At 37.8% G+C, this 24,899-nt stretch overlaps 1 protein-coding gene across 1 annotated transcript; it reads left to right on the top strand.

Moving 5' to 3' along the window:
• The first annotated feature begins 2,825 nt into the window (after positions 1-2,825).
• zgc:174356 (uncharacterized protein LOC100137120 homolog) lies at positions 2,826-22,399 on the top strand. The gene is made up of 7 exons (XM_026933756.3): positions 2,826-3,104; positions 5,157-5,883; positions 7,366-7,463; positions 9,664-9,802; positions 11,023-11,106; positions 12,555-12,711; positions 19,128-22,399. The coding sequence occupies exons 1-7, from the start codon at positions 2,988-2,990 to the stop codon at positions 19,177-19,179; spliced, it is 1,374 nt and encodes a 457-aa protein (XP_026789557.3). The 5' UTR covers positions 2,826-2,987; the 3' UTR covers positions 19,180-22,399.
• The last annotated feature ends 2,500 nt before the right edge of the window (positions 22,400-24,899 follow it).

Genomic DNA, 24,899 nt, shown 5'->3' with positions numbered 1-24,899 from the left:
GTAGCTCTATCTTCCTCTATGGCATTTACTTTAAAACTAATCTTCAGAACATTGCATATTGTGCTTATTGAATTGCAATTCTAGCTATTGCAAGAGGAATGCAATGGATTTCTGAGGGGCCTGGTGTGATATTTCACTAATTTGTTAAAGTCATTGCAGATACTGCTGTTAACATAGGATGCATGAGGGACATCTGATATTTTATGCATATGATATTTGCATACAACAAAATGTTCTTTACAAGGGAGAATTATGTACTAAATGTACTAAATTATATTGATTTTTAAAAACAAGCAATTGGGTACATGTATAATAATTTGCTTTTATAAAATAGAAATATTGACCTCCAATAGAAATATTGACCTCCTTCATGAAAATGGGCAAAATTGATTGTATAACATGAACAAATTACAAATATAATATTGATGCCCCTAAAGAATATTTAAAAGACCTGCAAACAATGCTAGGAAACTGCTATTTTTTTCTTCAAACGAAGTGTCTGGACAATTCTCAGACAGATATTTCTGGCACATTAATGCTCCCTCCCCAATGCTGTGTTGGAAAAGCAGGAGCAAGTCATAGGAAGTCATGCAGAACACTGGGTAATATATAGCACATTGCAACTTGAGACATACCAAATCGGTCACTTATCGGTCACTTAGTGCTGGCTCTAATAAAGTATTGCACAGCATTAAAAGAAGATGCCTTGGCGAACAGAACCAACTTATATGCTTAGTCATTGCAGTATGTCCTTTTTTTGTACAGCAGCATTCTTAATTGAATGACTGGTCTTATTTTTCTTAATTTTGGATTTATGGTGGCTTGCTTTCTATAATTTTTGTCATATTTAATATTTCTTTAATTAATGCCATTAATGTGAAATGACTGGGTTTCACAAAATATTCTTTTTTTGTGTGTGTGTCTAACTGAAATACACAAGCTATTTAAACTTAACAACATAGACTTTATATAAAAGTGCAGTAGCTCATCACAAATTATATGATTTGGAGCCAATCAATTGAAGTTTACATTCAAGTCTTCATACATTACAAGTCTTCTTATGTGTAAATTTACACACACTCACAAGCATGAGTAGGATACAGATCTTTTTCTGAAATTACAGGATTTTCATTAATACCAAATTTCTTGTGTAAATGCTTGTATAAATGATTTATGAATAAATCCATTCCTATCCAGCTTGATAAATGAGCCCCAATGGTCATACTTGAAAAACTTTTTTAAATTGCTCTCAGTCTCCAGCAACTCTAATGTGGCCATTTCCGCTGTTAAAATATAAATATAAATACGAGGTTGCGCACATGTAGAATCCCTTTTTTTAACCATCACCATGAGGAAATCCAAAGCGGTTTCAGCACAAAAGAGTTTGATGGATGTTGATAAGTCAGATAATAATCCACGTAAAAAGCATTTCCTGAGCATAACCCATAAAATGCAACACACAAACTTCACCATTGGAACTACACTTTTGAATTTGCTATGCACACCACTGGCATAATTAGTGAAAAAGGGACAAGTATGCAAGAGAAGGTACCTTATACAACTTGTACAATATGGTGTTGGATCATTGATGCTTTGGAACTGTTTTGCAGCTACTGGACCAGGGGCTCTTGTGAAGATTGATAGCACTGTGACTTACAGTCTCTGCTCGGAGGATAAGATTTGGCTGTAGAGGCAGAAGCTTACCAGCCAGGAGAGTTCTGGCAACTTTGGCCTGCGCATACATGGAGCATAACTTGATGAATATTTGAAAACTGGCCCGCACATTTTCTATGTAATCTAGCTTGAGCGATTTCTTGGTTCACTTGTCAGGTTGTGATGAAAGCAGGATTTGTGAAGTATGGTATCTGGGGATTCTGGTTTGACCAATACAGGTTATAATCTGAATATGGCATCTAATTTGTTAGAAAAACACTGTGAGGTATAATTTCAGAGTGTTCTCTTGGCATCGCAAAAGTACAGCCCCTCAACCAGTTTATGGCAGTGTGTGTGATTGTAAACAGGTGATGCCGATCAGAAGTCCAGTGACTGTGTAAGGTGAAAAGGATCATGTGGTTAGTCATGTGATACAGTTTATAGTTTGTTGTTGTGCAAGGGACTATGGGAATTATGGTTTGCGGATTCAGCAAAGACCAGCATTGACTGAGACGTGTTTGCAGAACACAAAATCAGTGGTTTACAATAACATTTTACACTCAGTGTACAGTTTACACTCAGTGTCTGGATAAAACCTATTTTAAAGCCGTGATCTGAATTGAAGAGGACAGTCCACATGAACAACCTAAGAATAAAAGATATTGAAATGTTATTCATGGAGGATTGGTCCAAAGTGTTGTTCAACATTACATTAAACAGCCTTCCAATTTATTAAGCTCGGAATTCATATATTAATTTTTGGTCATTCTCATGGAGGATGCCAAAAATTCTGTAACTGACTGCAGAATTGACTAATATTGTCTAGCAAAGCTTAATATATATCTATAACTGGCTAGCTGTCCTACCCTACAAGTTAATCTGACATAAACTTACCATGCGTTTTTTGAAATTTTATGTACAATTCTGACAGAATATAATAAAGTTTTAGCTATTCTTACAGCTTCCATGCCATAACCAGAAACTCATTGTATTCAAGACATTTGGTAGATAACTTTGCTAGCCTGGAAAAAGCCCTATTAATCTATGTACACTAGGAAACTCTGGAGTGAGTCAGGTACAATAAAACATTTTCTCAGCCAATGAAGATAAACAGTGGTTTCCTGATAAGAACAGGTCATGACTAAGGGACTTCCTGATTTTTGCAGCTGACACGCATGTGACCTCAACCAAATAGTGCAACTTTCCTTATTAAATAGCTGTTTCATTTTTAGAAATTGAGAACTAAAGAGAAATGCAGTCACTGCTTGTGTGACCTTATATAGCACATATCCTTCTTTGTTTGTGTATCCTTTAACTACAGTATAAAACAGAATATGCCACAATGTCTGGAGAAGCTGAGGAGAATTGTTACAGTGGAGCCGGCAATTTTCTTTTACATGACCAGCACCTTCATCATGCAGCCAGCTAATCAACACCTGGTCATGGAAAAGGTAAGTTTTACTATGTTTTGTTCCTTTAGGCTGTCTGTGTCCTACAGCAGCTTCAGAGAGAAGAGAGATAGGGAGAAAGATTAATCAAAGTTGGTTCTAGGGAAGTGTTTTGCTGTCACCTGAAAAAAAAAAAAAAACAGGTCAGCAGGGTGCAGTACTAGAGAAGTTCGCATGCAGGGCAGTGCATGCATGAGGTGAAACAGTGCTATGTTGCACTGAAAACCCAGAACAACAGCAAACATTAATCAAACTGAAATGACCATGACTCATGATCCCAAAGCAAAACGAGAAGGCTTTGTAATTGTTTGTGTTCTGAATTCAATTACTCTAAGATATACTGGCAATCATTTTCTGAGTTTAGCTGTTGAGCACCAAAGTCCATTAAGGTCATACAGGTGACATCCAATTCAGCTCCATTTTGTGTTAACGGATGAAAAAATGAACCATCAAAATGTCTTTATGCATTTGTTTTGGTATGCAGTATCTTGTGTTTGCTCTCATGTTTGCAGTATCTGACCCTTCTCTTACCCTTCTTGTAAACTCTTGCCTGTGAGGTTCTATACATATGTAACAAATACATTATATGCTTGTCACAAAAAAAGGTTTGATGTGAAAAACATATGGATGCTTCAGTTTTGTATTTGCATATATATTTACAAATGGGCTACAATACATATTGCTGAGGAAATAAATCATTACCAACATGTGCAATAAGAACAGAAAAATAAAATACACTCACTAAGTAGTTTATTAGGAACATCAGTACACCTACTCATTCATGCAATTATCTAATCAGCCAATCGTGTGGCAGCAGTTCAATGCATAAAATCATGCAGATACGGGCCAGCAGCTTCGAGTAAAGTTCACATCAGCCATCAGAATGGGGAAAAATGTGATCTCAGTAATTTTGACCACAGCATGATTGTTGGTTCCAGATTGGCTGGTTTGAAAATCCCCTGGGATTTTCACGCACAACAGTCTCTGTTTAGAGTTGAGTTTACTCAGAATGGTGCAACAAAGAAAAAACATCCAGCGAGCAGCAGTTCTGCAGACGGAATCGTCTTGTTAATGACAGAATGGCCAGACTGGTTCGAGCTGACAGAAAGCCTACAGTAACTCAGAGAGACACTCTGTACAATAGTGTTGAGCAGAAAAACATCTTAGCATGCACAACACACAGCAACCTGATGGATGGGCTACAACAGCGAGACCATTTCGGGTTCCACTTCTGTGAGCCAGGAACAGAAAGCTGAGGCTGCAGTGGGCACAGGCTCACCAAAACTGGTCTGCTGAATTTCAATTTCTGCTGAGGCACACACATGGTAGGGTCAGAATTTGGTGCCAACAGCATGAATCCATGGACCCAACCTGCCTTGTGTCAGCAGTCCACTCTGGTGGAGGTGGTGTAATAGTGTGGGGAATGTTTTCTTGGGACACTTTTGGCCCTTTAATACCATCGCTTGAATACCATAGCCTATTTGGGTAATGCTGCTGACCATGTGCATCCCTTCATGGCAACAATTTACCCATCTTCTAATGGCTACTTCCAGCATGATAATGCACCATGTCACAAAGCAAATGTCATCTCAAACTGGTTTCATGAACATGACAATGAGTTCAGTGTTCTTCAGTGGCCCTCCCAGTCACCAGATCTGAATCCAATAGAACACCTTTGGGATGTGGTAGAACAAGAGATTCACAGCATGAAAGTGCACCTGAAAAATCTGCAGGAAATGTGTGATACAATCATGTCAACATGGACCAGAATCTCAAAGGAATGTTTCCAATATCTTGTGGAATCCATGCCACACAGACCTGAGGCTGTTTGAGAGAAAAGGGAGGCCCTACCCAGTATTAGTATAGTGTTCCTAATTTCATTGTTCAGTGAGTGCACATACATTTAAAGCTGTGTAGAGGTTTAGGACAGGTACATCATGTTTTAGGAAGAAAACTACTGGTAATCAAGCAAGAGGAGTTGCATGTCCTACCCATAGTGAAGCCAGTCATTTACAAAATTAATATTAACTCTCCTGTTTTTCTCAATATCTGTAGGTTTGCCGAGAAATATACAAAGACACATCCATATGCAGTGACTCTGGGCACATAGAGAATGAGGAAGTCGAGTCACGGTCCTCCTACATCCTGCTGCTCTACACAGCTATGACCAGTTTGGTATCTATCCCCCCAGCCATAATGTTGGGCTCCTGGTCCGACCATGCTGGCCGCAGGTCAGTTTTGGTGCTGCCTTTTATACTCTCACTGCTGAGTGGTGGAGTGCTGTTGGCTATGGTACTGGTGCAGAGCCTGAGTGTCTACTGGTGCCTGCTGGCAGCCACCTTCATTGGCCTAACAGGTGGCCATGTTTCCATCTTCCTCAGTTCTTTCAGCTTCCTTGCTGACATTACGGTGGAATCCAGCTCTAGCCGCACTCTGCGCATGGCCATAGCCGAGTCTATGATCTTTGTAGGGGGCATGGTGGGCTTTCTCCTGGGTGGCTACCTGGAACAGGAGCTTGGCTTGGTGGCAGCTTTTGGAGCCTATATTGCCTGCAATGTTTTAGCCATATTCTATATCGTGCTGTGGCTACGAGACCCTAGGCCAACGAACAGCACTTTAAGCTTCCTTTCTACTGAAAATGGAGGAAAGGAGTCTGGAGCGTTTATTCTGAAGTATGCCAGGCTGTCCTTTAGGGCAGTGTTCAAGAGAAGACCAGGCCAGGATAGACTGAAACTACACCTCCTCATCCTGTGCACCTTTATAATCAACCTGATAGCTATTGGTGAGTACAGCATCTTTGGTACAGAATCTTTGGTTAAGTAAAATAGGCAAAGATAAGTTATATAAGCAAATATACAGTGCCCTCTATGAAGATTTGGCTGTAGAGCCACCCTTTATGAAAATTATTAGCACATGCAATAAGTGAAATTTTGAGTTCAAACATACAGAGACATATGTATATGTATAGTTTTATTTATGTTTTTTATTCAAGCAATTCTCTAGAGAGAATAACAGCACTGAGTCTCTTTCTGTAATGTTTAAGAAGGTTGGAGACACCTTTAGATGGAGCGTGGTGAGATGATCTTTTCATCGTTTGAGATGCTCTCAGGAGGAACAAGGAACAACTTGTTATGAAAGTCATGTTTAACAGTTGATTTTAAAACTTGACTAAAACTAAATCAGCTAAATCAACTAAACAGTAAAAATTCCACATTTATTATTACTTAGGGGTCAGTAATTTTGGCACACATATATATGAGAGAAAAGTATAATGATTTTTTCAATGTTAATCAAACAATAAATAGTTTCAATGATAAATTATCTTGTGGTAAAATTGAAATGTGTGTAATATTTATTTCATAATATTTCAATTCTAGAGGGCAATATCTGTTGGACTTTTTGCAATGGCTTTATTCAGTAAATAACACTGAAGTGATTTGAACATCCTCTCAATCTATAGTATTCACTATGTGAAATCCTGGTAATTTATCTGCTAAAGAACTGTGATAAATGCTCTAAGATGTGTGATTTACAAATGGACTTCTAGTGCTTAGAGATTAGAGCTTAGTGCACATCATTCCACACATCATTGTGAAAACGGTTATATTATTTGACCACCACATACAGCTCCAGATGAAGTGAACAAGAAACATTCCAGTCTTTATGCACAGATATTGTACTGTAGATCACTAAAGAATGTTCTGTGGTTCTGTGCTGGTCATTTAAGTCAAGTTTATTTATAAGGCACATTTAAAAAGGACTTTCATCTACCAAAGTGATGTACAGAGGTAGCATGAAGTCTGAGCAATACTGAGATTTCATAAAGCTAATAAATCAAATCAAGTAATAATAATAATAATAATAATAATAATAATAATAATAATAAAAACAACAACAACAACAATAATAATAACACATTTATAAATAAAGTAGGATGTCATTTAAAATGTGTTCATTCCCAAGAGCTCTACAGTACATATATGTGCCATATGTAATTAACTGACCTAATTTCCTGCCGTTAAGACAATTCTAACTCTGGCAATTTATCAGTTAGGCTAATGTGAATGCATTGGCTGAGCTGCCTGTTTGTGTTTCTAATACTTCTAAGCTCTTTCGAGGAGGATTATAAATGCCCTTTCTGGGTGCTGGTACTCTTTAGGCCGGGGGGTTTGAGGGAGAGAGAGAGAGAGAGTGAGAGAGAGAGACAGAGACAGAGAGAGAGAGAGGTAACGATATGTGCCTTTATGTGCTTATGTCTCCCCAGGGGATAATTCTGTCTTACTGCTCTATTTGATGTATGAGCCCAGAGAGTTCACAACTGCAATGTTTGGAGTGTTTAACTCTGCCAGAATGTTCTTGTTGGTAAGTGGTTTTGTTTCCACAGAGTCATATTCTCTTTCATGAATCACGTCTTTTTTTAACCAGATCAATCGTGGATCTCAACATATCTTCAAAATGCCTGTAGTGGTCCACACCATGGCTTCAGGCATCCATTCATATGCCAAAATAAATTTCCCTTCCACTCTATCTTTGTTGGCTTTTTTTTAAACTCTGGACGAATTATCAAAGGGCATTTTGAGAACAGTTGCCTTAATTTAATTTGCTGTGCAATTTGTTGACTGGAACAGTGCATTTCTGTCGTCCCTCTGGAGACACAACCTGGATGGAGGTGGCTTTGAATATTCAGGGGATGATCACCCTATAGCAGACCTTATTTTAAAACGTAATTATAATTTACTTTTTTGGGGGCCACTATACAGCTACCCTGAGAAATTGTAAAAATCAATTGTATTTAAGAAAAGAAAATGACCACTACATACAGTATATGGCCAAAAACTTGCAGAAACCTGACTATAACAATCATGTGTTTTTTTAACATCCCAGTCCAAATTTAGATGCAATTGTGCGCTTCAACTTTGTGGCAACAATTTGGGAAGACCTCCATCAGGTGTCCACCAACTTTAGGCCATATAGTGTGTACTTTTCAGGTGTGCAATAGTCACAGATTTTGAGCTGTACATCACTAAGGATATAACACAAGGATATAGTAGCTCATAATGACAGTGTATTATATGCCAATTTAACATCATTATTAGCACTACAGATGTGAAAACATTTTGTGAAGGATTTGGAATTGTTTGGATTTTATCACAAAATGACTCCAATAATGTGATCTAATCTTTATCCTACTTACATATAATAGTAACTAAAGCAAGTCGTCCTTGACAAACAGCATTTGGAACATTTCATAGTGTCATATCTTTGAGTATATACTGATAATTCATAACTCACCAATTAAGGCAAAAAAAAGACTTAAAGTCTATTAAGATTGTATCACTTGTATCGCAAAAAAATCGAAGATGGTCTAGTCCATATTCAACATTAGACCACATGTACAATTCAGCAAAAATCAATATGTTTCTAAAAATATTATTGATTTCTCTGCCTTCCAGAAATAAGCCATGGTCTTTATCTACTATATCAAGGACCTGCTTCTGTTTATCTTTGTCCAGTGACAGGAAGCTGTAGGGGGCTCTGTTTTTCCCACTGTGATGGGAGCCTTGCACACTGATTTCATCAATGTGAACAGATCAATGCCATGTCTTAGAGTGATGCTTAAAAAAAGCTGCTCATTAAGGAACAGAGCTTCCTGACCAGACAGGTTATACCTCTCCATTTACAGCATGTTGATTCGAGTGGTCTGCAATGCACCATGGGGCAGTTGCTCAGCTGCCTTTTGTGAGGCAGGTAGAGCCATTGATTCTGAGAAATACTATTATGCGCTATGTCTGGAGGAGATGGCTGCTGGAGATATCCTGACTAATACACAAACACTTTGAAGGAGGATTAACCAACCACCAACCAGACAGTTCTTGGGGGAAAAGATCTTGAAGAGTGAAAGGAAGAACCTTTGTAATAATTTTGTTGAAAGTACAAGATGGTGCTGTATTATTAGGATTCATGACAAAACACTGATTTACACAGACTTGTACTAGTGCTGACATTGTCCTTGACACGCACGCAACCGCTTACTGTGTATATACACTCAATCACAATTGATTATAAATATGTTGTACTCTGACAAGCTGTTTAATAAATTTATAATCTTGACTATTTTCTGATATTTTCATCAAGTGCAGTCTGTGAAGGTTAATTAAGTCACATGTTTGAACCATTATGAATCTAAAGAGCCTGAAATATTTATAGCATTCATGTTAATGAATGGCCATACAAGACCATTTAGAGCAAAACAAAACTGCAAACAAAAAGCCAAAGTCTTCATTACATTTTCATGCATAATATTTTGTTAGCCTCTCAGCTACTCTAAAATGCATACAAAATATTTACATATAGTCAAGTTTATTTTTAATCAAGGGAAATATCTCTTGTGAAATTCTGACCACTACAACACATTATACCAATTAATTTTAACATATTATGGACGATACCATAGGGAACCTGAAGAAACACGCCTACATTTTTCCCCCATCTGTCTACAAAAATCTGCCCTCATAAATTGCATGGACATTGATCTGAATATTGCTCCTATGTTCTCTGTCAGGGAGTTGGTCTCTTGGGCCTGTTCCCTTTGCTGATGCGTTGCCTTAAGGAGATGACATTGGCAAAACTCAGCGTTGTGTTTAAAGCTGCCTCTTATGTCCTGCTGGCTTTTTCCACCAACACATGGATGGTCTGCTTGGGTAGGTGCCCATCAACTCTTTCCCCTACACATATACACTCATAACATTTTGCATGATGGTACACAACAATATTATGCAGAATATACTGTATGAATAAATCAAAATGTGTTAACCAACATATTATAAAGCTGTCATATGACATGATCTCTTAAGAAGTCAAGTGCATTATTGTATGCCTTGTGTATCATATAACTGTACCAAATGGCACTGTTATTATACACCATTTGAAGCTTCTTTGATAAAAGCTTGTTCAATAATGCCTAGTAAAATGTTAAAAATAGAAAATGGCCCACCCTATCTCCATAAATGCATTCTTTTCTTTTTGCTGAAATATTTTGCTGAAATACCACCTCCTGTAAATGATTGGCAAAATAGCCAATTTGGTAAAATGTCCCACCTTGCATGATTGGTGTATATAAATAAATAAATATATATATATATATATATATATATATATATATATATATATATATATATATATATATATATAGTTTCTTTCTATATATATAAGGTTTTCTTTGGAGTCTGAACATTTATGAGAAACGCTGCTATCAAAAGCATCGACAGAACTGCATCATTCACTGCAGATAGCCTATAAGGGGCAGGGGGACTGATCAATATTGATATCTTTAATTACATAAATCATTATGGAGACTGTTATTGTAATCGACCCTGAGAACTGGAGTACTTTGACAGGGAGATGAGTGGCGGCTCTGGTGAATAATCAGCAGCTGAAGGAGGCATCTGCATTCTGCTCTATTCTCTTGCCTGAGATAATGAGGGACAGGGTGGCATCATGCAGAAGTCACCACCTCGATTTCAATGCAGAAGCACATGTGTGTGTGAGTGTGTGTAACAGGATGGAATCAAGCATGCCTTATTCCAAATACCCATAGCAATAAGTGGGCATTCTCTATGTCATTTAAGGGAACTGCTACTGCTGAATACTTGAACAGTTTTACCGAGATGGCTGTATTTAAGTTAAAATTGGATTTGGTGCTGGGTTAAGTCTTTGGAATTACATGCATTCATGAATTATTGAGCATCCTCATTCTGACCAATTTGCACATTAAGTTATATGATACATTCAGCTCTCAGCTGCACTTACTGCAATGGTAACTGCAGACATAACTGCACTGCATATGTATAACACTATGCAAATATGGAGTTCAGTTCTGCCAAGAATCTTGTGGGTTTTTTTTTTCATGTTTACAATTTAGTGGCTGTAGTAGGCATGCCAGGTGGGATCACACAAGCAGTGATTCGATCATTGTCCTCTGCCATTGTGGAACCTGATGAACAAGGTAGGCTTTCAAAGTAACATACGTCACCCACACTTTTAGTACAGCCAGGGCCAGCAATTATACCTGCTCCTTTGAGGCTCCTAGTGCTCCGTCTACAAAAGAGTCCTACATTCAAGAGTAACTTTAACCACCACTATCATCAGTAGATGATTAGATGATTCATGTCTGCATTGTTAATCTGTAGTCTGCCTGGCATGTGATGTACTTAGAGCTGAAAGCTCATGATATTAATAACCATTTTCCACTCTTAAATGAGAAGCAAAGCTGTATGGATTGATTCGATGACTGAAAGACATTTTTATTGCTGTTTTTTTTTTTTTTTTTTTTGAATAATTGTTTAATTCTGTCACTCATCAGAGTCTGTGTTTTACAGGATACAGGATGCAGCCTCAAATTATTTGTATTAGATGTTGTATAAGAATAACAGTAAATGAAAGCGGAATTTATTTTCAAGAGACCAAGCACCAGCTACTGGCAGTTGGATGTCAGTCAAAATTAATGAACTCAAAATTAATTACCAATATGTGTGGCTAGAGACTTTTAATCTGGCTTAGGAATGGTAGGAACTGACACCAGCCAATATGATATGCTCACATGGGCACATCTCACATTAGCAGATCTTAAATTATGCAATTGCAAATGTTTAGATGAATTGAATAATAAAATGAGAGGCAGCATTTCTGTCAGCATAACCTGTATATACTGTGTGCGTGCCTTTGCTCAAACATGGAGAATGGAGATGAAGCTTTTGATAGTTCCCTGTTTTTCAAAGCACTTCACATTTGATGCATTTGAAATGATAACATTTCTTCTGATAATGTCTTTGCCACAGACTCCCTATACAATGTTATCATTATCGTGGGTCAATGTGAGCATCCTCCACCTCTGTAAAAGAGCCATGGTGATGCTCTGACCTTGCTCTTTCACACAGACATGCTTTCCTCAGCCTAAAAAGCTCTTTCCATTTAGTTAGTACTTTTATGCCTTCTGTCTCTCAGGTTGCATATCACCAACACTTCAGAGTTAGCATTCAGAGGCACTTTCCAGCTCAAATCAATAAGGATTCCCTGCTAGAGGCACTTAAATGCAGCACTCATGCACCATGCCCACCAGGCCATTCTGCTCCAGTTAATCAGAACTGTTGACTACATCCTGGGTAAATGTTTTATCAATGCAGATCAAACCAGTTCATATGTGTCCCTCCAAACACTATTGTATGGACTCCAGTGAGCACAACTGTTATTCAACAGCAACAACCAGCATACTATGGACAAAAATAAGATTTATATCTCGGATATATCTCAAGCAAAACATAACATAAACAGAAGCCTAGAAGCATATAACTTGAATGAACACTTTACAGTGTTCATACTGTGATGTTTATACATAATGTTCAATGTACAATATCTTCAAATAATCCTGCCATTGGCCTGACCTTATCTCGTCAGGTGCCATGTTTTCCTTCTCAGCTTCAGTGGAGGCCACTTGCATCGTCATTTCTGCCACCATATTCAATGGCCTGTACCCTCTGACCCTGCCTACATTCCCCGGCATGCCCTTCATCATCATGGCTACTTTTTCCATCATTGTCTTCATCCTTGTGCAGTAAGTGCCATTATGAATGATACAGACAGTAAATGATGCTTGCTATATTAAGATGCATCAATGGCAGTGGTGCCATACTGACTCATAAACAAGTTTTTAATGTTTGTTGACATGCACAGCAGCCCTGGTAACCCTTGTCAAATGAGGCAAAGCTGTAATTATTGCATATAAATGTGGCCACTATCTGAGCATTAGGAATAATTGCACATCACTAACCATTTTAGCAGGGTTTTAACCAGACGTATATAGTTTTCCAATGGAAAAGTTTAAAACCAACACCATGAGATATCTCTCAAACACAGTCAAATTTTCTTTTAATATCCGTGCAAATGACCTCAGTGCAATATTCATAAAGTATATATAATCACCTCCTAATGTGCTGTAATTGCACTGAGGCAGAATTCTATGTGCTCATTTCATTTTCCTCAAATGTGGGCTGCACATGAGCATCATTTTGTCTTAATAGCAAGTAATATCTTTAGATGCAAGGTTTTTTTTTCTGTTTACCTAATGTGTCTTTAGTGCTTTTATATCTTGTGTCATTCCGAAACACTGATGGTGACATATTTTCATATTTAACTAAATGTAGATAATATTTATCATGCTTAGCATGGAACACAGGCCCATTTTCATACATTATTCATCTACATGAGCCATTAGTATGGCCACATCAAATGGAGATGATAATAAACAAAATGATACAGCCACAGCATTCTGCTACTGTTAAATATGAGGCACAGTTATGTTACTCATTCCTGAGCAGGGTAATGAAGACAAGGGGGAATTAGATATTGATCTTTCTCTTGTATATTCCTTCAGTTATCAGCCTTCTAAACAAAAGACAGATGACAATGATAAGAAAAATATGATTAAAAATGGCTGGACCACTCAGTCAGGGATTAAGTGAAATAATGTTTTAGTAGTTGTTTTTAAGAACAGTACTATATTAACTGCTTAAAAGGACATATAAACCAACAGGAATATAGTAATGCCAAATGGCCTTTGTGTTTAGACTATGAGTGTGACAGTGCTTTTCCTTTTCTATGTATATTTGCAGTTTTTGACATGCTTTTTAATGACCTGCTTGTGACATTTTAACAAATTTAATATGTCAACACTTTATGGCACATGCGGCATATTCTGTTTAAACAAACATCAATTCTAGTAATCAATAGTGCCTAGTAATTTAAGAAATAATAATATACAGAGCTATGTCAGAATGACAATTAGCACCATACTGACTATATAAATTCACAATGTCAATATAGATCAAGTACATCCTGTTTCACACTAATGTACACAGACCTATTGATGCATGACTGAACCTACAGTAGTACTTTTACTCTGAGCTCAATAAATAATGAACCTCTGACTTTCTGTTTAGGAAGCATCTCCTTCTGTGTTTGATGCTGAACAGATGTGGCACCAGTAGGTTAACTGTAATTAGACCGTAAATGGATTTTCATTGTTTCAAGTGAGACAATCACCAGCACTCAGTTCTTGCTCTAAAAAAATGCGTTGGAAATGCTAGTTCTTTCCACAACATTATGCTATGTGTTAATATTTGCTTAGTTACCAGAACAGTTTTGACTGCTGGAACTTTACTAGCATACAGTATGCGTCAGCATGACAATTAACTGTTCTCTATTACCAGACTCAAAATTGATTTTGACGCACATTTGATGTTCTGTAGACTCTATAATTAAGCAATTGTCTTTTGTAATGAAGGTATTAAGTAAAGCACTAGCACAGTGAAGACCCAGTGCAGTGGTTATTGAAGCATGGCATGGTTATCATACCCTGCCTGTAATTATACCACTAATGGACTGCTCCTTAGATCTGGGGCTGGTCCAGTCTCACAGTCAGATCCTGTGGACCCTCCAGCCCTCCATGCTACTATTACAGGACAATAAATTAAGTGGAAGCCACACGTAACCTGTAATAAACCCTGGGGAGTAATAGGTGTGCAATCAGTCATTCACACAACAGAATTAGTGCATATGACATACTGCAATATCACTGGTAAATCAGACCTAGCAGTGCTGCATTTTGACACTCTACATTCCTGAAGTGCGTGAATTTTTTGTGTGAAGTCGAGTGTAGCAATTCAAGTGATAATGGTTGTTAAAATTACCCATGTTGAGGGAAGTATGTTCAAGTATCATATTAAATTAGATGCATTAATTTGAATAGTGAGATATCAACATATTTTCTTATGAATGCTTTAATTAGAATAGTGAGAGATCAATATATTTTCTTTTGAACCATTGATACCACCATTTAATCCTATTCTTATCCATCCTTCCACTGAATTCAGCCTTCTGGAGTGTATATCATTTGAAACACATTAATGTGAGAATGCCTTTCAGAGTATTAAAAAGCCCTAAGGTCCTCATGAGAATAATGAAAAATGGCATTAGAAGATATTATTGTCAGAAATTTCAGATACTCTTCCAATGGCTATGAAATTAGATTTTTTTTTCTCAGTCAGGTTGTGCATATACATGTACATGTGGTGTGCATATATTTGTATGCATCTGTGCCACAAAAATTCAGTGCCAGGGAAGGTGTGTGGGTCTTCCTAAGGCTGACCCTCTAGAATATTGATGAGCCATGAGCGATAATGAGAGAAGTAATGATGGCCAAGTCAGTAGGGGTGAATAAAGGGTAGAGTGGCTCATTGGTGTGAGGCACAGCAGAGTTTACATTGTCACAGGAGAATACACAGATAAAACTAGACTTAATCCATCCATCAAAGCATCACGCTTATTATCCTGAACAATTACCTCTACCCTCTGCTCTCAAGCATTTAGATTAGATCAGGCTAAATGCTTGAGCTCTTCTTTCATCCTCCATGTATTCTTTTATATGCAATTACATTTCAAAGTATGCAACTGTATTCACAAGTGAGCCACAGATATGCATAAGAGTAATTATTGGCAGTCCACACCATCTGCTTTTAGGTTGTAAAGTTTTATGCAATTCTTTTCCATTTTCATTTATACATGAATGAATATGTTACTGGTGTTGTCTGTGGGAGCCATTAAGACAGTAAAAATGAATGAAATTAATATGCTGTAAAATGATACTGTTATCAAAGCACCTGTGCTCTGTTGGAAAGTCAGACTTCACAGCAGCTCTGAATTTCTTTAGATCACTACACTGGTGAGAGGTAAGAGGCCTTTTTGTCTTAATGCAAGGTTAGAACAATCTGTATAGTATTTTCTAACCAATAACCGAACGTACTTTTTCACTGTGCTTAGCAATGGTACATCTTGTAAGAGCAGGGAAGAATTAAATGACTCTTACTGAATAGAGGATTGAGTTACATACAAGATGGCAGTCAAGAGCCACAAATGCAAACTAATGGAGATTTGTTGAACTTCTTGCATTGACTCAGACACTAGATTGATTCAGTCTGCTAAGTACACACTAAATCCACCGCTAGAGCAAGCCTTTTATACAGCCATGCTTCAAGCAAAAAAAAAAATACACATGGCAGCTGGTCAATATTTTTCTCTTGTTTAACTGTTTATTTATTTCTCATTCCCACTGAAGGAGCAGATTATTGGCTTTAGCCTGGAGGGGAGTACAGTACTTAGATGGATAGCATCACAAAACTGGTTTCTATGGGTGCGCCATAAATATCAGTGACAGTTGTTCACTGAAAGGTGCACATGTAGTGTCTGAGTGCCGTGCCGAAAATCACAGCCCAATAATTTGTGGTCATCACATTGTCTGAATCTTGAATATCTGTTCTGGTGTCTCAAAATTCAATTTGTCATGCAAACTGTAGTTCGAATTAACTATTCCCCATGGGTAATTGATTAATTTCTTCAAAATTGGCACAAGATGTATGCAGTATATTGCAGATAGAATTCAGAGAATATAGTTGGGATTCGGGATTAAATATGCACAACATTGGAGGCTGTTAGTTGATTAAGATTTTGTTCTTTTTGCATCATGAGTAATTACACTCTTAGTCTGCAGCAGCAATGGGGAAATATATAGGTGTGTATGTTTGAGATTTGTACATACCAAATTTGCAAAATAAGACAAAAAGGAGCCCTGATAGTGAGGATGCATACATATTCAGTGGACACTGTATCAGGTTTTACTGCATGGTAGGTACTTGTATTTGGCATCAGCATGCTGAGTATAACTACACTGACATAATCAAATAGCTCTAACACTTGCTGCAAAAATGACAATGGTTGCTAGTAACACTACCATGAATTACGGGTAGACATGATATAATAATAACTGCTCAACTTTTTAAATTTTGCATTTTGAAACACATTTTGCATGAAAGGAAGTACAAAATGCAAATCCACTCAGAAGGGCAGCATTAATTTTGATTTATTTTGCAAAATAGCCTTTTCGGTTCACATTGTCCATGAAGCAGGGAGGCAACTCAAATTAACTTCATTGAAGCAAAACTATACTATGCAAAATATTAGCCGACAAACACATTATTAATCATTTTATTTTAAACTTACCTACATAAGAAGCATTTTATATGAGTACTATAATGCTTTGTTTTTTTAACCCCCACCCCCCACCAAATCTACAAAAAAAAAAGGTAGTCGTATCCATACTCAGTAATAGCTAATGGTTTTTATATACTTTGTACTTGGCTTGATCTTGGTAAACTTGGTATCAGTGTACTTGTATAATTTTTTTTTAATTTTCATAATTCTGGTATAAATGGTGTTATGAGTTGTTTCTTGATTCTTTTTGGTTTAGAAGACAGAGCCAAACCAGTTAAAGAGACAAATACCATCCCTAGCCATCATTATACTTTATTAGATAAAAGCTGAAGTCTCATCTCTCATAGGCTCTTTCTGTGTGGCTGTGTGCAGTCTGCTGTGGAGCAGCAATTAAGGATGAGCTGCTTCCCATGATTCTGAAATTAAGCCTTAGTTAGGCATTGGCTGTGTCTGTGGGGGAAGAACAACAGTAATGGAGTATTAGCAGTGATGCCTGATATTGTTCCGCATGTGTTGTCTCTCATTAAGAGTGGAAATGAAGGCCCACCTCGCTGCCTGACAAACCCGCAATGCACCCAGACAGAAAGCAGTGGCACGCCTGCATATTATCTGCCAACAACAATTAGCTACTAGCAATGGAGCCCACTTAAACCCCCTGAAAATGACAATTAATTACATATCACAATGTTGTTTTAATAAGATGTCATCCTAAGGTTATTGTTAATGCGGCTTTCTCTGATGGTGGGTGGTCAGTACAACATGTTTCTCATACAGTATGTTTCTCAATGATGCACAAATTTCAACCGCTAATATGAATTTTCTTTCTCTCCACACATATTTCTTTAAACTATACTCAAATAATTGCCAAAATTTGGAAATGGAAATACTTAGCTATCCATACCTTTTTGGCCCTCTTCATTCCTGATGACCAACAGACTGTAAAGACACTAACAAACAAAGGCAACGAACTCAAAGTAGCAGAATGCTGTAGAATGCTAAAGTGAAGTGAGAAACTAATACCACAAGTATTGCTGTGTGTTATAGATTACTAGAGAAATCTAGCAGCCAGTGCTATAAAGCACAGAGCCAAATAAACATGCACCGAATGCAGTTGCTATTTACCTTGCCCTTTGACCTCCCTGTGAATTATTTAACGTTTTAATATTGCAGCTAGCACATCGAATGGTATTCTTAGACAATATTAAAAAAGTGATGAAAATAAAACTTGAAAATAAAACTTTTTTTTCTCCATAAAAGGCTTTGTTTCAGCCTTAGGCTAGAGATTGAAGAATTACATTTTTGAAAATGTCACAACACAGCTTTACAAAAATCTGGATGTAGATTTAGATCGCTAATGAGTAGCCCAGAGGTGATAGCGGCAAGGAAAATTTGCAGAGAGGGCATGAGGAAGCAACTATAAGAGGAACTGGATTCAAAAGGGAGTCATCTTCTGGATGATGTGATATATCATTACAGTATACAGTCATATAAAGTAGGGAAACAATATTAAATGCTTTAAAATGATACAGAATGCATTTCACAGCAAGCCATTATTTTTGTTTAACAAATCAGACAAATAGTTTCCTGTGAAATAAAGCAACACAAACCATATATATATATATATATATATATATATATATATATATATATATATATATATATATATATATATGGTTATATATATACATATATGTACATAATGTTTACAGACAGGGTACATCTTAATTTTGGGAATGGGTCTAGATCCACTGCCACCCTGATGAGAATAAAGTGGTTAGTGAAGATGAAGTAATTAATTAATGCTGTGAATTATTGTTATTTTTCTGTCTGTACCCCAGTACCGCACTATCTCTTTCTTTCTGTTTCTCTTTATAAGTGACATTTCTCTCTCTCTCGCTCTCTCTGTCTGTCTCCTTGTTCTTACAGGTGGATAAGTGAAATGCCAACCACTCAGCCTCGCCTGATGCTGCAAGACTGAGAATCTCTCTGTTTTATGTTGCACTGAAGACCCATTGAAGCCACAACAAATTTTGCTCCCACAGGGCCTTTAATTGACCAAAAACATGGCTAATTTTGTGCCACTCTGGTGCAATAGTACAGCATGTACTGTATATGTACAATAGTAGCCCATCTATTTTCATTAACACCTCAGATGCTTCTAATAAAACTAAAACCATAAAAGAAATTTCCCACACAGTCATGTACAATTACCATATACTGAATGCTTCTAAAGAACAGGCACATAAAATAATTGACCATTCTTCCCTGGTTGAAATGTTACTAATGTAGAGAACTCAGTAGAAGTCCTTTGGAGCAGTGTGATTTGATTGAGTGTATAAAGAGTGTAAGCCATAATAATGACCATAATGAAATAAGAATACTGAAAGGTCAATGGCATATCGAGGAGAGGTAATTGAGAATTGCAGCTTTAAACTGTTCTCACTGATAAGCCATTCCACAGCTAGAGCAAAGGGACCATCTTCAATATTTTCTTTCACCTCTAGAGTGGAGGCCTGAAATTGGTATCCAATTAGGGAGATTCTATTTAATCATGGGCCAAGCTATGTTGAAATCATTGCCCCATTAATTGGGCTGCAGGCATGTTCTGTTTGTGTGCCCGAATGGCACCAGAACAGACTGGCATTGTGATATATACTGGCATATAAAAAAAACAAGTGCTCAGTATTTAAACTACATTGAGGCAGATGTTGGAGATAAAACCTCCTTGAATGAAGTAATTAACATTGGTAGACCTTATTTTCAGTAGCTTGTGTGGTGTTGGTGCTAGGACAATCAGGCCAGGCAATGAGCACATTATAAACCACATCACAGTAGATGATTGACGCAATAAAGAAGTATCTAGTAAGTGGAGTACACATAAGAAGCCAACATGTAATATTGTTCCTTTAGTTATTAGTGAGATGATGAACTGAGATGTAGTTAAGAGCAATTGATGTAGGCGATGGCTTTACTTGAGGTGCTAAGGCTCTGAATTTCTGAATTTGTAAATGAGAGAGAGATTCATTTATAGCTCTAAATTACCCTGCAATATGTGAAGCCCTCAGGAAGAACTGGTGTTTTACTGCTTGAATTGTCAACGAAATTGTCTGAGACATACAGATTGGAGTGTACTTTATTGTTGACATAGCCAACTGCTAATTTAGTTTGATGCTGCTATTCCATTACTGTGCTCGAGGAAGAGCAAGTGAAGATGACAGTTACCCACAGGGTCAAATACTCACCAGACTCAGAAGGCAGACGATGACAACCACTGCAGCAACTATTGAAACCCATAGTCAGAGTGATGTGTAAAAATTCGTAAGTCTTTTGCGGAATCACTGAGACTAAGAAAGTTATGGTGAGCCATGATGGGAAGAGGTTGCAGAATGGTACCTCAGAGTTAGAAATTAGAGGGCAGTGCAGCCAACCTTGGTATGAGGAAAGTAAGCTTGGACAGGAATTCAATAGAGGAAGAAGAAAAGACGATAGAAAGGATGAAAGTGAAAGGAAGGGTTGGGATGTAAGGGAAGGGGGTTGGAAGGAAGGTAGGACTGAAAAGGGGTTGTTTATATGAAAGACGAAAAGGTTTTTAGGAGACTATGTTGGGCACAGAGGTCCCAGAGGGACTGCAGTATGTAAGGGAGTGTGACAAGGGACAGAGGGAAAATATAGGGGTGGTCAGGATGGTAGACAAGATAATAAGTTAGTGTGAGAACACTGACCAGGGTGGACAGGGATTTGGGCAGCCAACTGGCACCAGACTGAATGGGGGCATGTCAGAGTGAGAATTTGTCTGAGAACATTAAGAATAGACAGGATGCAGCTTGCATAAAGAGGCAAAGTAATTTGCAAAGTTATATTTGTTGCACATCATTGGCAATTTGTGGCTGTCATGTAAGGTGGAGGTGGTTAAAGGACATATAACTAAAGGGGCAGAGGAAGCAGATGCGGGAAGATGGTGGGTGGACAATATAGCACAATATAGTTCATTAAAAAATATAATATATTTTGAGAGAGTTTATTATCAAAGCATTTAAATAATATGTAGTGTCTTGAGGTTACTTCTTGAGGCAACAACAGTGTCTTAATTCCCAGTGAGTAAGGATCACATTGGCAAGAAAGGATTCCTTTTTCTGGATGTGGAAGTAGAAAGCCATCAAGATACCAATGTATTAGACATAGTGAGGATCATTATACCACACGTGAGGAGACAAGTTGTTCATAGTTCAACGATCACCAGTCAATCAAAGAAAACAGAGCAGCACTGACAGAGTAGAATACAGATGGGGCAGGAGAGTGTGAGCCTCAGGATTAAAAGAGGACTGACAGGGAAGGGGTTAGAGTGAATAATGATAAGAGATTGGATGAAGAGAGCTTGAGATGAAAGAGGAAGAGGAAGGCTGGGATGAAAAAATGGAGGGATGAGGATGTTTAAGAAAAGGGAGAGGTTGGGGAACAAAAAAAATGATCTTTGAGTACAAGCATAGGGGATTCCCATGTTCTTTGAAACCTGGTGCATCTTGGAGGAATGCATAGGTATATGGACTTGGAGGAAGAAGCACACAAAACACCAGAGCTGCAGAGGTTTTAGGATGCAGTTGCCGTGTCCGTGAAGGTTAGGACTTTCAGAAGGAGCAAGGCTAGTACAAGTAGTTGCAGATTCTGATGAGCCCAGACTAGATGGAGTAGCTGGGAATATCAACACCGACATCAACAAGGGTAGTGGGCAAGAGGAATCAACACATGGAGAATAGTGGCAGCTGGGGAAGGGCTTGTCAACTAATGCGTTGGTGTCACTTTCCATAATGAGATGGCAAAATGCACTTTATCACAAGTTTTAGCCTATGACTATATGTAGTTAGTACATAAACTTTGTCACATGGAACAAAAGAAAAGTTTCTCCCAAACATCAATTATTTTGTAAATACATTTAGTATTACAAGAGACTGCTCCCCTGCCCTTGGTGCCTAGGGGCAGAAGATGCTGACATCTCCCATAATGAGAAATATAAGCAGCTACTAATGGCCCTGCATACAAACCCTCCAAACAATATCTGTTTGTTAGCATAGAAAAATCGTTATTTTTCAATAGACTCTCCTTATTACCACCATGATCAATATACACCAGCATGGAAGAATGAATATTGGGCTCTTTGCTCTGCTGCATGTGGCTTTATTGTATCAAAACTGACTAATAAAAATAGACTTGATGAATAAGAACCAGAGAGTTTCCCAAACCGAGCACATTCTTTCTACACTTCTAGCCTCATGAAATGGTGCATGGTGCATTACTTGGTGTTATCTGGGGTTTATTTTGTGGGTGTTGTATAGAGTTTATTGCCAGAATACTTCAAAAGTATAGAAGAGGAGGTAATAACTTCATTAACTTCATGTTACACTCACTCAGTCAGGTATCTCTCTCACCCCTTTCACCAAATACATGCAAATGGCACACACTGTAATTTTTTTTTAATAATAAAAGAGTGGAAGAGAGATGGATAAAGAATAAGAGATCATTTTAATATTAACTTGCAAGAGCTACAACATGCAGTCAATGAAATGTCGGATAGCATTTACAAATTAAATGGACTTAAATGTAAAGACTCGTAATGCTTTAAATAATGCTTTATCAAAGCTACAAAAAAGCATTATTTTTGCTTGTATGGCTGATGATTTTATCCAATGCAACTTACAATAGAGACAGTATACTGAGCAGTTGGAGGGTTAAGTTCAAGGACCCAGATGGGCAACCCTGGAATTTTAAAAGTTCCAAGCAGTAGCCCAGACCCTTAACCACAGAGCCAACACATCCCATTTCACAGCAAAAATAGTGACTCTACCAAAAGGTCCTGTAATATACACTGCTAATTTGTTAATTAACCAAGCTAGCACAGGCTCTTCAGGCATCAGTAAGTGTTTTTGGTTGCCAAATCATGACAGGCTTTATTAATAATTCTTATCTGACACATGAGCCCATGAAGATATTGGGTTTTCTTTATTGGGCCTTGGTAATTTACGCAAATTTTACCAATCTATCAATGGCTACTGCAGCCAGTACAAAACTATAATTATATTGTGTGTCCATGAAAAAAGTCAGGAGCGTCTATTTAACACTGATAGATGGTATTTAATTGAATCTCTTTAAGTTTTTAATGTAATGCAGCACAGTTTGCATGCTACCAACACATATTTATTTTATTTATTTTATTCAGCATCTCATTCTTATTCAAGAGGCTACTGTTTCTGCAATCAAACAGGCTACAATGGGCCCATCATTTTGCTGCAATTTCATTATAATAACTGGTGAATCACAGGAGAAAAAATAATTTTGATTTGAAGACTCTATTCATGGTTATTCATGGATTTGATTGCTTTGCACTTTCATTCTCTGTCAAGTTTCATTGTATGTTGCATTAATTGCCACACTAGTGTAATGCAAATGGTTCTTAAGGTTACAATATTTTGGAAGCTTTTAAAGGAAGAGTTCAGCCAATTTTCAGTATGTACTTTGTAGTAATTAGGTTCTTATGGTCTGTGAAGATGAGGAATGGATGTAGAGCACCTTCTAGCCAGTGCCTCCATTACTCTAAGGCTAGTTTTACGGTGAGTAGTTCTCTTTTACCTACATCATAGTTTTTTTCGGCTGGTGTGAGTTTTTGTTTTGTTTTTTTTTGTTGTTTTTTTTTGAGTAGAAAGCCTCCGGGATGTAGCTTGGGCTTTTCTCCGAAACTCTGGGAAAGGACAGCACCCACTCCATTGTGGGAGGTATCCACCTCCACTATGCAGGGTTTAGTTCGGTCATAATGCTTGGGGATGGGTGCTCTGGTGAAGGCTTCCTTAAAGTTCTGCAGAGGTTGATTGGCACAGTCATATGGACTATGAGGAGGCAGACCACTGGCATTTGCTTTGCTTCGTTATAGTCCAAGGGAACGTTTACTTGGCATGAGGAGTCAGGGCTTTCTATGGAGGTAGAGGCAGACTTTAGTGTGGGCACATGGAGACAAGATTTAAGGCACTGTGATGACCGAGTTATGATTTCTCTCTTGGTCCAGGATATATGGGGATTCTGTGTTTGCATCCAAGTAAAGCAGAGGACAATGGGGTACTTGGACATGACTGTCACCAGAAGGGAGATGGTCTCATGATTGAGGGAGCTGACTTAAACCTAAGGGTATCCAGGTATTTTTGTTCATTGTGACATGCAAACTTGGTGAGTATTGTTGGGTTTAAGCCTTGACGATATACTGACTTGAGTGCAGAGAGCGTTTATTTAACACTGATAGATTGCATTTCTGATCTCTTTACCTTCAGATGCATGATAAAATACATGGCAAAATAATTCAATGAATCAGTCATAGGATGAAATGTTTTCTCCACCACGGGACTACACAACAGTTTCTAAGGTCAGTGCTTTGTCTAAGAGTAGATTTATAAACTGAGTTCACCTTGCATTGTTCATTGATACCTCTTCTTGCTTGGAGAAGTACAGAGAGCACTGAAGCAGAAACCCTTTACACTGAGCTGGGTTACCGGAATACTTGTAAGGAAGAGCAATGAGAGGGGGAGCTGGAGGAGATGTTGCCGCCATAGTTGTCACTAGTAGTGCTGGCGTGGTGGATAGCTGCACTATTTTGGCATTGAGCATGGCTATCTGTTGCTGTTGCTCCCATACTGAGTGGCCCTGAGCTGCTATAGCCTG

The sequence above is a fragment of the Pangasianodon hypophthalmus genome, chromosome 10 (genome assembly GCF_027358585.1).
Source record: "Pangasianodon hypophthalmus isolate fPanHyp1 chromosome 10, fPanHyp1.pri, whole genome shotgun sequence".
NCBI lineage: Eukaryota > Metazoa > Chordata > Actinopteri > Siluriformes > Pangasiidae > Pangasianodon > Pangasianodon hypophthalmus.
The sequence above is the reverse complement of the archived record's forward strand: the minus strand, read 5'-3'. Positions and strand labels throughout refer to the sequence as shown.

Bases quoted from the DNA above. Each gene is read 5' to 3' on its own strand.
- zgc:174356 (XM_026933756.3), top strand. From the start codon at position 2,988: ATGCCACAATGTCTGGAGAAGCTGAGGAGAATTGTTACAGTGGAGCCG. The intron at 5,884-7,365 runs GTGAGTACAGCA...ATGTCTCCCCAG, and splicing joins AATCAACCTGATAGCTATTG to GGGATAATTCTGTCTTACTG. The intron at 11,107-12,554 runs GTAGGCTTTCAA...TTATCTCGTCAG, and splicing joins TGTGGAACCTGATGAACAAG to GTGCCATGTTTTCCTTCTCA.